Source organism: Anoplopoma fimbria, chromosome 1, assembly GCF_027596085.1.
Source record: "Anoplopoma fimbria isolate UVic2021 breed Golden Eagle Sablefish chromosome 1, Afim_UVic_2022, whole genome shotgun sequence".
In the NCBI taxonomy this organism is placed as follows: domain Eukaryota; kingdom Metazoa; phylum Chordata; class Actinopteri; order Perciformes; family Anoplopomatidae; genus Anoplopoma; species Anoplopoma fimbria.
In genome coordinates, this window is record NC_072449.1 from 21,632,311 (window position 1) to 21,648,279 (window position 15,969).

At 39.8% G+C, this 15,969-nt stretch overlaps 2 protein-coding genes across 2 annotated transcripts; both read right to left on the bottom strand.

The window, feature by feature from the left end:
* Positions 1-3,389: 3,389 nt before the first annotated feature.
* On the bottom strand, positions 3,390-5,059 carry LOC129097283 (vomeronasal type-2 receptor 26-like; the record flags this gene model as incomplete). Its single annotated transcript, XM_054606090.1, is given in 6 exon segments — positions 3,390-3,763; positions 3,766-3,808; positions 3,903-4,184; positions 4,382-4,575; positions 4,658-4,781; positions 4,877-5,059. Coding segments are annotated over 6 exon segments (1,200 nt in total), but the record flags the coding sequence as incomplete, so codon positions are not given.
* A 5,834-nt stretch (positions 5,060-10,893) lies between these two features.
* On the bottom strand, positions 10,894-14,338 carry LOC129097292 (extracellular calcium-sensing receptor-like). Its single transcript, XM_054606102.1, has 10 exons — positions 14,128-14,338; positions 13,920-14,014; positions 13,597-13,776; positions 13,295-13,483; positions 12,676-13,170; positions 12,320-12,529; positions 12,102-12,225; positions 11,826-12,019; positions 11,407-11,688; positions 10,894-11,316 (listed from the first exon to the last, which is right to left on the bottom strand). The coding sequence occupies exons 1-10, from the start codon at positions 14,336-14,338 to the stop codon at positions 10,894-10,896; spliced, it is 2,403 nt and encodes an 800-aa protein (XP_054462077.1).
* Positions 14,339-15,969: the final 1,631 nt, after the last annotated feature.

The window sequence follows — 15,969 nt, forward strand, 5'->3', positions numbered from 1 at the left end:
ACTTTATGAAGACAAAATCTTCTGGAACTTTGACTCCAAACAGGTTACACCTTTATTGTTGTTTTTACCTTGGTACTACATGTCACACAATAACAGCATCAAACAGTTTAGAATAACTGTTATATCACTCTTACAATCCCTTCAGTCACCCGTGTCAGTGTGCAGTGAGAGCTGTCCTCCAGGTACCCGCATGGCCAGAAAAAGGGGGCAGCCTTTTTGTTGTTTCGACTGTGTACCATGTTCTGAGTGAAAGTTCAGCAATGACACAGGCTGGTATTATTATAAAACCATATGTTAAATTATTGAATATGAATTTGTTTTTGTGAATCTTGCACTTATTGGTGCCCAGGCGATGCACACCCAACATAAGTGTCAGTGTTCACACGTAAAAGAGACAATGTCCATGATGCTCTGTTTCCGTGTTTTCATATAGACTCAATGGAGTGCACCAGCTGTCCCGAGGATTTCTGGTCCAGCCCTCAGCGTGACCATTGTGTTCTTAAGAAAACAGAGTTTCTCTCCTACCATGAGCCTCTGGGTATCTGCCTGACAACCATTTCATTTTTGGGCACCTTTATCTGTGCTGTTGTCCTGGGGATCTTCACCTATCATCGCAGTACACCCATGGTACGCGCCAACAATTCAGAACTAAGTTTCTTGCTCTTGGTTTCACTTAAATCATGTTTCCTTTGTTCCTTTGTTATAGGCCATCCTAGGCTGTGGACATGCCAACTGAGACATACAGCATTTGGGATCAGCTTTGTACTTTGTGTCTCATGTATCCTGGTGAAAACCATGGTGGTTCTGGCTGTGTTCAAGGCCTCCCAGCCAGGAGGTGGAGCCAGTCTGAAGTGGTTTGGTGCTGTGCAGCAGAGAGAGACAGTCATGGTTCTTACTTCTATTCAGGCAGCAATCTGCACTGCTTGGATTGTGTCTGCCTCACCAGCTTCCCATAAAAACACTCAATACCAAAACGACAAGATAGTTTATGAGTGTGCAGTCGTGCAGTGAGGCCAAATTCATCACTTTCAGCATGCTGATCTTCTGTGCTGTATGGGTGGCCTTTGTTCCTGCTTATGTAAACTCTCCAGGCAAATATGCAGATGCAGTGGAGGTTTTTGCCATCCTGGCCACCAGTTTTGGTCTCTTGGTGGCACTGTTTGTGCCACCAAATGTTATATAATCCTGCTGAGACCAGAAAGGAACACAAAGAAAGCAATCATGGGTAAGGACATCCAGTCATTTAACATGCACTTAGTTACCAGAGACATAATTGATGCATTTCTCTATACAATGCAAAAATGCTGTTGGGAAAATAGGTTAATACTAATAACAATGTTTATTTATTGTGAAAGCTGGGCTGATGACTCTGCTCATATATTTAAGAATCAGTGTTTCCCAGTGTTTCTTGTAAACAATGTGGTGCCCTTGTTCTAGCAGTGGTGGAATGTAATTAAGTACATTTTCTGTAGGCTACTCTAGTACTGTAGGCCTACTTAACTACCATTTTGAGGTACCTATACTTTAGTTGATAAGGTTACTTTATACTTCTAGTCCACCACTACCTAAACCTCATGATGCATTATTGAGTAGCTTATAGCCTAAAAATATAAGTATAATAAGCCTAAGTACAATAAAGAAGTTGTACACCAATAATTGAAATGCTTTTTTTTTGCTCTTACACATTAAATTTGTTTCTTACATGTTTTAACCATTTGGACTAGTGGTACATTAAAAATAATATATTTCATGCTCCCATTCAGCATTTCCTTTTCAAGAAGAATTAGCAAATGTAAATGTCAGTGCTATAAAAAAAAAAAAAAAAAAACTTTAAATCGAAACTCAAATACTGACCCTAAAATTAAAAGTTAAATTGAATCTTGGATTCGGAAAGTTATGACACTCCTAGTAAATGTCTCCCAAATTTTAATATCTCTTCTCATCTCATAAGCTTCAAAACATCAAAATAAACTGTTGCAGGGCTAGAATTCTCTGCTTTAAAAACTATGCTGGCTTATTTTTTATGCATGAAGAGACAGAAAAGTTCATGTTGTATTGAGAAAAGTGTTTACTGTGTGTAAACACTTTTCTCAATACAACATGAACTTTTCTGTCTCATCATGCATAAAAAATAAGCCAGCATAGTTTTTATTCTTAAATAAAAATGACTGCATTTTCATATTGAGTAGCTCTTCAGATGAATGAAATGATTATCATTCAAGAACGAGTGGCTGTCGCGGGCAGAACCAAAGCCGTTCCCTTAGCAGGTATATATCCTTCCACCAGAATTAGAATTTTAATGTGAACTGCCACTGCCAGTCAAGTGTGATGTAGTCAAGATAGGAAAGGGTACAGTATTTTGGATGAAATAAATAAATAAAAATGTCTTGTCATCAACTCAACTGCTGTAATGTCAACTGGCAAATAATTTAATTCAAAACAGTTTAAATAGGTATTTCCATATTGGAAAATATATTTAAATATCTAGTGACTGCAATACAAACATCACTAGCCTCCCAATTAAAATAAACTGACAAATTACGCGCAATTAATGACTTACAGTTGGTCATTGGATACATGGCAAAAGTATCTCCGTTAGCTACAAACCATGGCAAATCCATAGCTATTCTTAAGTCTTTAGTGTCCAAAAGAAAGACCGTCTTTTTTGTAACTCAGTTCTGCAAAATCCATGGTTTCTTTATCTGTTAGTGTTTTCTATTTTTGTAATGCAATTCCGTATTTTGGTTGGGTTTTTTCTGGGTTGTCGCTGGAAATCTCCTTTGTGTTTTATCTCTATTCCATTTCGTTCTACGCACTGGCACACTTCTTTGTTTTGGTGTGTTTTCTAGACCATTGCAGTCCATTGAACTCCAGTGGCCACTGTTGTAAAGAGTATTTGTCTCCCTGATATTGATCACAATCACTTCACAACAAAGTATGCAGGTACCAGGTACAGATACTTTTACTTTTCATTGAGAAAAACCTTGAATGTACATACATGGTACAATCTGCAAAATCAGAACCCAGTACGAGTAATATTTAACTTAAGACAGGACCCTGCTTTCATTCTATGATTGGTCTTTTAACAGAGACTACAACAAAGACAACGATTTAATATAATCTTTTTTTTTAAATCAAACGTTTAATATCTTCAGTAAATACAGCTATTGCATTCAGGCAATTTACAAATATGCTAAACACGAAAGCAACAATAGTTTCTATATCATAAAATATTTCATATTTTTAGAAAATCAAACATTTTGTTATAGTTTCGTGATACTACACTTAAGGAATATGATAATGAATAACAATTGTAAAGAAAGGAAAATTAAGAGGAATCGTGGTCATATCTGATTTACTAAAATCTGTGCATTGTTAATTTATCCCTGTCATCGGGCCATCAAGTGTTTCTTTGTGTTTTTCTCAGGCCTCAAGAGAATTATGAAACATTTGGGGGCAAAAATGCAGAGCAGTAAACCATAGCTAGAGGCCAGGATTGCAAAAACCTCCACAGCAACAGTGTATTTCCCAGGAGAGCTAATGTAAGCAGGGACAAAGGCCACCCAGACAGCACAGAATATCAGCATGCTGAAGGTGATCAGTTTGGCCTCGTTAAAGTTGTCAGGGAGTTTCCGAGCAAGAAAGGCCAGGAGGAGACTGGTGCAGGCCTGCAGACCAATGTAACCCAGAACCAGAGAGAAGCCGATCACAGAGTCCATGGCACACTCCAAGGTGACCTTTGACCCCTGGATACCCCACGTTGAGGCACAGGGGGGCTGAGGGACAGCCATGTCACACAGATGATAATCTGTTGTAAAAAAATGCAATCAAATTGATGTTAAACATCATATACCAAAGTTTATGTACGTATTAAACAAATTAAACTGACACATTTATAGTACCTGTACACAAGTAAGAAGACAAACGCTTCCTCTCTGTTGGCCTGGACCAAACCACCTAATCAAGGCTTCAGCACCAGGCCGAGCTGAGCGGAAAGCTGCCAGAACAACTATAGTCTTGACTTGGAGACAAGAAACACAAAGTACAAAGCTGATCCCAAAAGCTGCCTGTTGGATCCAACAAGACCAGACTGATGGACGACCAATGAACACCAGTGAGCACAGGAAGCACAGCTTCAGAGACAGGAGGAGCAGGAAGCTCAGTTCTGAATTGTTTGCCCGCACCTACAATTGAAAAGCAATATAAAAAAAAGAAAGCACATTAACCATAAGCCAAGCAGGGCATGTAAGGTCAACCAAATGTTTTGAAAAAATGGCATGGCAGGCAATTAAATGAAACAGCTCAATCAACTACAGTTGAACAAAGACAATTTGTAGAAAGTGTACAGTAGAGTTTTGTTTACCTTACAAAAGGATCTTACCACTGGTGTTTGACGGTAGCAAAGAAACACCACGAACACAGCTGTTGTCACCGCGGCACCAGACACAGCTGCTGTAGTCAGGGTGATGCCCAACGTTTCATTAAAGGAAAGGAAGTCCAGCTGGCGAGGGATGCAGGCAGTTCGCTTAGTATTGGACCAAAACTCAGATGGACAATGCTCACAGTGAAGGGAGTCTGGGAGAGGAAAACAAAGGAGGTTAGAAAAATAAAACACAAATAACTAAATTAAGGATATTTTATGCAGTAATTTCCTCACCAGTTTGATTGCCAATCTCCCCTTCAGCACATGGGATACAGTCAAAGCAGCAGAGAGGTTCTCCTTTCCTATTGGCCTTTCTGGTACCTGGGGGACAGCTCTCACTGCACACTGAAACAGGCACCTAAACAACAAGTAAAACCATATTCTCAAGACACAATGTCTTGTGACTCACACTTTGATACTGGCCTGAATCAATATTGTTTTTTTTATAACTACCTGATTGGATCCTGTGCTCCATTGAATAGCTGATTCATTAAGGATGAGGTCAAACCCGTCCTCACGACCGATCAAAACAAGATTGAGTGACCCCTCAGGGGTGTTCTGCCAGTTGACAAGGTCGTACTTTGATGGAATGTCAGCACCTTGGAAATAAAACATTTCACCCTGTGGCGTGGTGAAATTCAAAGTCGTTCAGGTGCTGCAACAGCTGAAAATATGATATTTAAAATACTCACATCAGCACACTGACAAAGCATGTGCAATATAATGCCTAGACAAACCTGTTTGATAAAGAAAAATAAATAAATTAAGTCATAACAACCCTCTCCAAGTTTCCGAAGCACCCCAAACATCTTCGAAGTACAACTGCAGGCATATTGGGCCGGCTGGAACATCCAACCTGCATCTGTCCTAAACATGGCCGATGGCAAAGAAAGCATCAGTAGACCTGGTCTACCCCTGGGCCTGTGACTGGGACAGCTAGATGCAGAACCTCCCCATCTAAGAGGAGGCCTCGGCCCTGCCAGTCACCAGAACCATATGCTGTCCCTGCTTGGAAACAAGGAAACTTACATCTCAAATACCAGGTCTGAGCCTTTCTACCCCCACTTTTTTTCTAGAAGCCACTGATACAGGGCCACAAGAGAGTCCCTATAGGATTGACGCATTGTATTGTAGTGAACTTGCCATCCATCAGTCACTGCAACACAGACCTGGAGGCGGACACCACTAGCAGTGGTCAAGAGCCATGGCGTCTCACGACCATGCACTCATGCTAGTTGTCTAAAACCTGACAGCTACGGGCTTTGGATGGTTTACGCTGAAAACACACCAGGCAGTGGCATTATTACATTTTTTTGTGTCTGGGGGGCGTCTTCATGTGTTTCAGGTGGTATCAATTATTTCTAACAACCGTCTTTGCAACTTAAGTTAACCAATGCCACCCTTTATGCAGCAAAATCAAATTTGCAGCTCGCTGAACTATGGAAACAATCGTACTGAAAAAGGCTAAACTAACAAATTCATGAAATATGACATTAAAATTAGGGCAATAAAGGACTCAACAGAAAAAAATGTAATGAAAAACAAATGGTTTTCATGCTGTGAGTTTACAGTTTGGGGAAGCAAGGCTGACTTTGCTCAGGCTCATCAAGCCTGGGAAAGCCCTCATTCAGCGAGCAAAAGGTCTCAGAGGACTAAGTTACATCACAATTAATTCAAGGCGGTTCTTCCTCCATACTGTCAGTAGCTCCATACTCCCTGTCACTCTGTCTCAATTAATTCAAAGGTGGTTAAGTGAGGATGAGTCGCAGGTGTGCAATTGCTCACCTCCATCATTGTTAATTTGACAAACATTTACATCCCATTACACACTGACAGAGAGAAGGCACAGAGGGGGAAAAAGAGTCTGTGTCCATTTTAGTTCTTTTTCATGGTGTTGCAGATTATAGCTAACAGATTACCATCATTCTTTTTAACAAGAGACACATTTTTATACGATAGCTTCTGCATGCAATTCCATCTTTGGAACAAATAAAATAATAATAATGCTCAATCACGTGACTGATTTAACTTACATGAAAAAAGTTTAAAAGAAGAAGAAAGAAAGAAGAAGAAAAAAGGTTGCAATACAGTCATTCTATTTCATTAAAGCCTTCTGCCTCTGCACTCTCGTGGCATAATCGAACTGGGGGAAATTGGATTTGACATAAACTTTGGGGAAATGATAACATTAACATACTACTTCTATCCAACTCCAAATTATATAAAGTGCTGTGTCGAAACTACCTTCTTTGCTAAAATATTACTGTACACTACCATCCAGGTTTTCTTGACATTAATTATTCAACATGAAAGTGGAATCTTCTTCCCTGTGGTTAGGGGATATAACCACTATATGCAGAGATTGTGGCTTTATATAATGCATGAGTATTTCATGGCATCTAATTAAAATTAAATGACATGTAGGTTTCATCTTAAAACTGACACATGAACAAGCCTGTTCATGAGAAAAAAGGTAGCCCTTTTCAGGCTCCATCTACACTGACAATGATGAGGTAAAAGCCACACTCAACTCTCCCTGATCAGCATTACACACATGTGATGAGAGGCAAACAACTCTTTGTACCCACACTAGTTCCATTAAACACACGTGGGAAGTGCACCTATACTTGAAAAACTATTATAAAAAAATAAATAATAATTTAGCTCTAAAGGAAATTTGTCAAGTATACTAAAAACCCAGGTGATGAGGGGTATTTTGGTCTTGGGGACAATAAATATTTATACTGTCATTAGGGATTCTTCATATTTGAGATTGTAGGATTGAACGTTTTTTGAGAATCTGTCAGGATTCAAATTCAGTCAGTCAATCTGCAGCCATGAATTAAACTTTAAATAGAAAAGTGGTATTTGATATCAGTTTTAAATGGCATCTACAGGCTGGTATCAGACAGCAGTGACAAGAATACACAACTGACATGCTGTTTCATTGCCAGATGCATAAGCAACAGTGGCACATCTTCAGTGAGCAGTGACATATGCAAGAAATGTATACATTAGGTCAGGCCACTGAAACAGCAGTAGGACACTGTCTGAACAAAGTCCAAGTGGCTCTGGTGACTGATATATTAGCAAAGAAGATGAAACATGTGGATTAATGTTGTCAGCTGTGGATTTGATAGGCAATATGATAAGAGCAATCAAAAGAGCACTCTAGTAGCTTTAGTAGATTTAGTAGCTATCTTCGACTTTTTAAGAATGTATTTTTGTACAATATATTTGTTGCTTCGTTGAACATGAAATTGAAATGTTATATTGTGTAATCTTAAAATTCCCTGTCTCTCATACACCAAACTTTCTCCACATTTCCTTTTCTGTGACGGTGGACACTTAATGTATATAATGCCAAGATACAAATTGTTAATTACTGTATTTGATGCATAGTAAAGCTACTGCATATAGAGCATACAATTCAATTATCAGTAGAGAAAGAGAATGATGTTGCACAGCTGCAGAGTTAATTGCAGATGTTCATGAAAACAAGGAAGAAACCTTGTTGAATAATGAGGAAAGAAGCATTAGAGCATAATTGGATGGTATGATACTTCCATCTAGTGGCCGTGATTCAGTACATGTAGCAAATAAAATAAATTAAAAAGATATCTTTAACATATTGTTCCTTCTTTAAAGTGATTAAGCTATTAACTGCAGTTAGTATAATGGGTAGTGAATTGTAATTTTTCACCGACTAATATGATTTTTTGTTTAATTCAGTTTACATATTTTTTCCTCTCATTTGTTTACAACACAAGAGTTTGAGCAAAAAAAAAGTGGTTAGTACTAAATCATCAGATAGATAAAATAAAATGAAATAGAATCAAACATTGTATTCTGACCAAAAAGAAACTGTAGGTTTAAGCCTGAGCTTATTGTACCTACCCTAAATTCCTGACAAAGAACTACTCTTACTCTACCCAAAATAGCAGATAAACAAAACAAACAAAACATCATAAAGAACAACAACATCATAAATCAGAAGCAAATTTACAAAACAAAAAACAAGATTTTAATTGTCAGTCCTTTTCCCCATGTTGGTCAAAATAAAATATAATAAAGAAACACAAATACAAATATTTTCTTTACTTCATGGGTTTGTAGTGTGAAGTTGGCTTGTTTGAATAAAGCACTTTCCATTTGTTTACTGACTCGTGAAGGTTGGTGAATTACTTATTCAGCCTGTGTTTACCGGAGAGACTGTTATTAGTGCCTTCTATAGATGAGCAACTTAAGAAACAAATGAATGCTCTACATTTACGGAGATTAATCAGAAAGATTCTTTTTAATTTATTTTACACAAAATGTCTGTTTTCCCAAGGTTTAAAGAACATTTATCAACAATAATATAATGTAAAAAACTACTCTGTAGTTTTATAGTTTATTACGTGTAATTTTGTGGAAATGTAATTTGAGAAAGAATCCGTCTGAAAACTGAAATTGAGTTTAATTCACCCTCTTTTATCAAACATATAAAATCCCCTTCTTGGATACTTGCTCTCTCTCATTGAAAACAACCCTAGGATACAGTCAGGAATAGTACTTTCTTTTTCTCATTACATTACATTACATTACAGTCATTTAGCAGACGCTTTTATCCAAAGCGACTTACAGGAAGTGTATTCAACATAGGTATTCAAGAGAACTACTAGTCACCAGAAGTCATAAGTGCATCTCCTTTCTTAAACAAGCATCCTAAAGCATAAGCCAGAGCAAAAGTATAGTGCAGAGGCAAATTACTACGAAAACAATAATTGCAACAGACTAATACGAATATAATAAGTGCTACAAACTACTACGAATAGGATAAGTGCAGTAAACAAATACGAATTCAATAAGTGCAGCGAACTGATACGAATACAGTAAGTGCAACAACTAATACGAATGCAATAAGTGCTACGAGGAAGGCTCAGGGTAGTACTTCTTGAAGAGGTGAGTTTTCAGCCTGCGCCTAAAGATGGGCAGCGACTCTGCTGTCCTGACGTCGGTGGGGAGTTCATTCCACCACTGAGGGGCCAGGACGGGAAAAAGCTGTGACCGGGTGGATCGGCCGCAGGGACCTCTGAGCGACGGGGCAACCAGTCGCCCCGAGGCAGCAGAGCGAAGTGGTCGGGCGGGGGTGTAGGGCTTGACCAAGGTCTGGAGATAGGAAGGAGCTGTTCCTTTCACTGCCCTGTAGGCTAGCACCAGAGTCTTAAACTGGATGCGAGCTCTTACAGGGAGCCAGTGTAGAGAACGGAGAAGGGAAGTTGTGTGAGAGAACTTGGGGCGATTGAACACCAGACGTGCTGCAGCTTTCTGGACAAGCTCCAGGGGTCTGATGGCCGACGCCGGGGCTCCGGCAAGTAGTGAATTGCAGTAGTCCAGGCGGGAGATGACCCGAGCCTGGATGAGCACCTGCGCCGTCTCGTCAGTGAGGAAGGGGCGAATCCTCCTGATGTTGTAGAGGAGGAATCTGCAGGAGCGTGTGACCGATGCAATGTTTGCTGAGAACGACAGTTGGTCGTCCAGGGTCACACCCAGATTCCTCACAGTCCGAGTTGGCGTCACTACGGCATCATCAATGGTGATGGACAGGTCTCGGTGCGGGCAGCCCTTCCCCGGGAGGAACAGTAGCTCGGTTTTGTCCAGGTTGAGCTTCAGGTGGTGTGTCGCCATCCACTTCGAGATGTCAGCCAAGCACGCAGCAATGCGTGCCTCCACTTGGGTGTCACCGGGAGGAAATGACAAGACCAGCTGGGTGTCATCGGCATAACAATGGTAAGAGAAGTCATGCGAGCGAATAATTCTCCAGACATTATTTGTAGGGTTTTAAAGTCTACTAGGTCGAAACATTTTAAAAGCTACATCAACTATTGTGATGACAGCCGCAGTTATTTAAGATAGTTTTACTTATTTTAATTATATGCCAAAACATACAACATTGGCCCACTGTGAAAGTAATAAATCTATTTATTTATATTATTTACTTTAAATTATTGTATGTATAGCGTTTCAAAAATAGTGCAACATGGTACACAGGCTAGATAATCTTTCTAGAATAGATTACATATTAATGTTGTGTAGTAAAAACTGGTAGAGAGAGTTTAATTCAGTTGAGGTACGGTATTTATTCAAAACACAGAGAAAGAGAACAACCAACAACATTAATGCAAAATAAATCAATAACATTTGTAGAGAGAATTTAATTTAAAATGTTTTTTTCTTTTACGGTTGATGATAGATGTTTTCATTTAATGATGTCTATGAACAGTATAAACAATACTTTGTTACCAATGAAAGCCATAATTAAGTGTAGCTGCAAGAAGTTTGCTAATTTCATACAAGCAGATTAACTAGTAGCATTATTTAAATTAAAGGAACTGATATAACGCATTCACATGAACAATTGCATTATACCGGGGCCACTGTCTCCACCATACTAAGAGAGTTATATGCTCAGGTTCAAGCCCTAAAAACTACCTTGCCATCAAGTGTTTCTTTGTGTTTTTTTCCGGCCTCAAAAGAATTATGAAACATTTGGGTGCAAAAATGCAGAGCAGTAAACCATAGCTAGAAGCCAGGATTGCAAAAATCTCCACAGCAACAACATACTTCCCAGGAGAGCTAATGTAAGCAGGGACAAAGGCCACCCAGACAGCACAGAATATCAGCATGCTGAAGGTGATCAGTTTGGCCTCGTTAAATTTGTCAGGGAGTTTCCGAGCAAGAAAGGCCAGGAGGAGACAGGTGCAGGCCAGCAGACCAATGTAACCCAGAACCAGAGAGAAGCCGATCACAGAGGCCATGGCACACTCTAATGTGACCTTTGACCCTTGGAAACCCAGATCACGTTGAGGCACAGGGGGGCTGAGGGACAGCCATGTCACACAGATGATGATCTGTATGAAAAGCAAACATGTCTGTGTTATCATTTTTATATCAAGTGAAGAATTGATCTCATCATTGAATCAATAAAACTATATTCAAACCTGTATAGATGTAAAGAGGCAGACACTTCCTCTCTGTTGGCCTGGACCAAACCATTTCATCAAGGATCCAGCACCAGGCCGAGCTGAGCGGAAAACAGCAAGAACTACTACGGTTTTGACCAGCAGGCAAGAAACACAAAGTACAAAGCTGATCCCAAAAGCTGCCTGTTGGAACCGACAAGACCAGACTGATGGACGACCAATGAACACCAGTGAGCACATGAAGCACAGCTTCAGAGACAGGAGGAGCAGGAAGCTCAGTTCTGAATTATTTGCCCGCACCTTGAGGGGAATTAGATTTACAGACAAAGACGTGGCCATTTAAACAATACAATACTGTTTCAAAGGGAAAAAAAAATAAATTATAAAGAATTTAAAATGCATTCAATAAACTCTGTTATATTTCTCTAGGTCCTTACCACTGGTGTTTGACGGTAGTAGAGAAACATCACGAACACAGCTGTTGTCACCGCGGCACCAGACACAGCTGCTGTAGTCAGGGTGATGCCCAATGTTTCATTAAAGGAAAGGAAGTCCAGCTGGCGAGGGATGCAGGTAGTTCCCTTAGCATTGGACCAAAACTCAGATGGACAATGCTCACAATGTAAAGAATCTGGGAGAGGAAAACAGAGGAAATAAGGAAAATAATACACAAATAGCTAAATTAAGGATATCTTAAGCAGTAATTTCCTCACTAGTTTGATTGCTAATCTCCCCTTCAGCACATGGGATACAGTCAAAGCAGCAGAGCGGTTCTCCTTTCCTGTTGGCCTTTCTGGTACCTGGGGGACAGCTCTCACTGCACACTGAAACAGGCACCTAAACAACAAGTAAAACCATATTATCAATACATAATGTCTTGTGACTCACATTTTGATAGTAGCCTGAATCAATATTGCTCTTTTTTAACCACCTGATTGGATCCTGTGCTCCACTGAATGGCTGATTCATTAAGGATGAGGTCAAACCCGTCCACACGACCAATCAAAACAAGTTTGAGTGACTCATCAGGGGTGTTCTGCCAGTTGACAAGGTCGTACTTTGCTGGAATATCGGCACCTTGGAAATAAAACATTTCCCCTTGTGGTGTGGTGACGTTCACTTTGTTCAAGTGCTGCAACAGCTGAAAGTAAAACATGTTGAAGAGACTGTTCACATTTAAAATTCTGTATTCTGTTTACAAAAAAATGCACAGACAATATTCAGTATATTAAAATTTAAGAACTATGACCCTTGTGGATGAGATGACTCAGGGACAATAGTCTTTACCTCTATGGGTTTGATGTGTTTTGGAGACGAGCAGGTGGAGCTGTTGTATCCAGGTGAGCTTTCTTTATCAGGGCAGGACAGGAGGCTGTGAAGGGCATGGGCTGCAGCATAAACAGCAAGGTAGACATTATATGCCATCCTTAGCTGGGAAATATCAGTGAAGTGATTCTGCACTCCCTCCAGGGACTCTGTTCCTCTGCAGAGTGGCAGAGAAGCTTTCTGAGAGGACCCCTCAGCAGGAGAGAGCGATGTCTCGTGTGATTGTGTAGCTCCAAGCCTGCATCCAAACTCCTTTTCCCAGAATTCTCGTAAGAATTCATCATCAGGACGACGCATGGGGTGCAAACTTCTGAGATAATTTTCAAATCCGGGTATTGTTGAACTTCGAATGGCCACACCCAGAACACCACTTGCCACTTTAGAGATGTCAAGATCTTTAAGAATATCATCACTGGTGCTCCAAGCCTCACTGGCCAGAAACTGTCTGTCAGTCACCTACAGTAAGAGGAAACTGAAATAATTTACAACAAGAAAAGTAGTTGACATTTTGTTTTTACAAAGTGACTTTCTTTAGTGATGGAAACCTTAGTCTTTTCAACTTTTCAAGGCAGTTGCTCACATTTATCTTGGCCAGTTCCAGAAACACTTTCTTAATCTCTGTATACCAGCAAAAGACCAGAATCACCCTGGCAGTCGAAGCTTGAATTGTGAGGGCTACACGACTGGCATCACTCTCAATAGTTTCTTTAAGGACAGTCTCTATGAATTCCAAACATATCCCTTTCCCCTGGGTCTCTTCCTGAAAGGCCTGGAGATCAAAACAACAAACATTTTTATACATATATTGTTATTTACTAAATATGAAGGAAATCAATGAGCTGCTTTTTTAAGGCGATTTACTGTAAAATAACAGACACACACCTGTATTGCGAGGTTACCATAATCCTTGTTTACAATCACAGCTCCCATCCAAGTCCAGCGGAAGCGAATGGCCAGTCGTGCCATGGCTCGGGCTTGGTAAATATCACTGGGGATTGTTCTGAAGACATTAGGAAAGTTAAGCCTGTCGCTCAGACAAGGACAGCTTGCCAGGTAGCTGATCTGAAAAAAAGATGCAGAAATATTATTTTGATACTGCTTTTACAGCAATAACACCATTTCTTTCATAACAATTTTTTCAAATAATATCAGCCTCTTGATGTATGAAAAAAAAGGATCTCATCTCCTAAGGTAATGCAACTCACAAGCGGCACAGAGAGAGGCCCCAGGACCCTGGACAGAACTATGGTTGTTGTTGACGAGGCAGGACCAATGAGCAAAGGAACAGGCTGACCCACTGCTGATAGCATTAGACATATGGTTACATGATGTTAACCTTTTTATACTGTAATCATATGAGTGGATTTTTGTATTTTTTAGGTACACTTCACACTCAATTTGATCAAGTCATACCTGCTGTCTCTCCAGGTTGTTCATAAGCTGCAGAACCAGGCGTAGAGGGTGTTAAGGGGTAGTTGCAGCTGTGTGCGTCTCCTCCCACCAGTGACAGTGCAGCTTGCTGAGCCCAGTAAGAGCTTAAACAGCTATCAAGAATACGGTAGCCAAGCTTCAATCCCGGTAGCAGGGTGCTGTTTCGATTGATTTCCTCCACCGCAAACGTCATAGTATATGCATTTTTTAATGACTCTAGATCCAAACTGAGACCAGAGGAGTTGAAATGAATTAAATAAACTACAATATCACTGAAAGAAATATTCAACATGGATCTGTATCTAAATGTAATTTAGACCAACATAAACGTATTACAGCAACACGTCTTGAAATCACTATATTTCTATATTATATTTAAATTTGCTTATCTTAGATATATGCCACTTTAACTACTTTGTTAATAACTGACCAATCATTAACACAATGTATATTATAAACATTACATAACTTTATACCTCAACATTTTGAAGAATATTTTCATCTGTATTTTAACAGAAACACACAAGCATGACAAAATACATCTATAAATACAGACAATGTGCTGAACAACATAATAATAACAATACATTTTGTGTTTACCCTGTGCAAGGCTCATAATGAGGCATCTTGGTGAATCCCTGCTCTACAGCTGAACGTGGGTAATAAAGATTAAAAAGTCCACCAATAATCACATCTCCATCCTGGGAGAGGCTCTTGTTGATCGGCTCTCCCAACCGAGAGCACAATATCGCCTGAACCACCTGAAGCCCTGTCTGTCTGTCCACTACACTGAGAAGCAGGAGGGAGAGAGCTGAGGGGGACCACGGAGTGAAGAACCAGGGCAACCAAGACATGGAGGCAGCTGTTCGGAACATTTAACACATATAAGTTATCTGAATGTCAGAATATGCATCAATACATTTAGTCTTTGTAAAACAACAGTCACATCAAACCTGCGTTATCAAACCTGACAGAGTGAATTAAATTTAGAAAAAAATGGTACCTCATAGACAACGTTCAACAGCTCTTGTTACCAAAAGACAAATCCTATTCAATTTCACATCTAAATCTAACATCGTAGCCTCATGTCAAAAACAGAGAACATAATGAACAGAAACGCTTGGTTGAAAAGCTCCTATCACAAGGTAAATAGCTAACTCTGACTATGACCTGAACGTAACCACCCCCCTACTCTGCACAAGTGAAGTGTTGATGTGAATATTTATAATAGGTGTAAAGCCTTTTGCACGGAAGAAAAACTGATGACACACAAGCCAAATTACTCCTCTCTAGAGTGATGGTGGAAAAACAATCCAATGCTTGCAACTGATAAGCATGCAAGTTGTGTGTGTGTGTGTGTGTGTGTGTGTGTGTGTGTGTGTGTGTGTGTGTGTGTGTGTGTGTGTGTGTGTGTGTGTGTGTGTGTGTGTGTGTGTGTGTGTGTGTGTGTGTGCGCATGTTAAGTATTTTTCCTAAAGAAAAACTACTGTATGATTTAATTTGAATTAACCCAGGTAACATACTGTCAAGATGCTGCTTATTTTCTATCTAAATGAGATAAAAAACATGAAACATGAACGAAAACATCCAAACTATTGGGTCCTTTTCCCTTAGATTTCAAAGAGATATTGTACCCTGATTGATCCATACAACTTAGCAATGTGTGGCAGTCTGTTGGAACCAGTTTGGGGAATTGTAGCCCAGAGCAACAGGTGTGCTGTTTGTCAGCTCTATTATACAGTAATTTCATGAGCAATTACATCCCATTATAGTTAAGGTGGCATGGGGAAAGATTAGGCTGTTTGTGACCTACACTGACTTGTT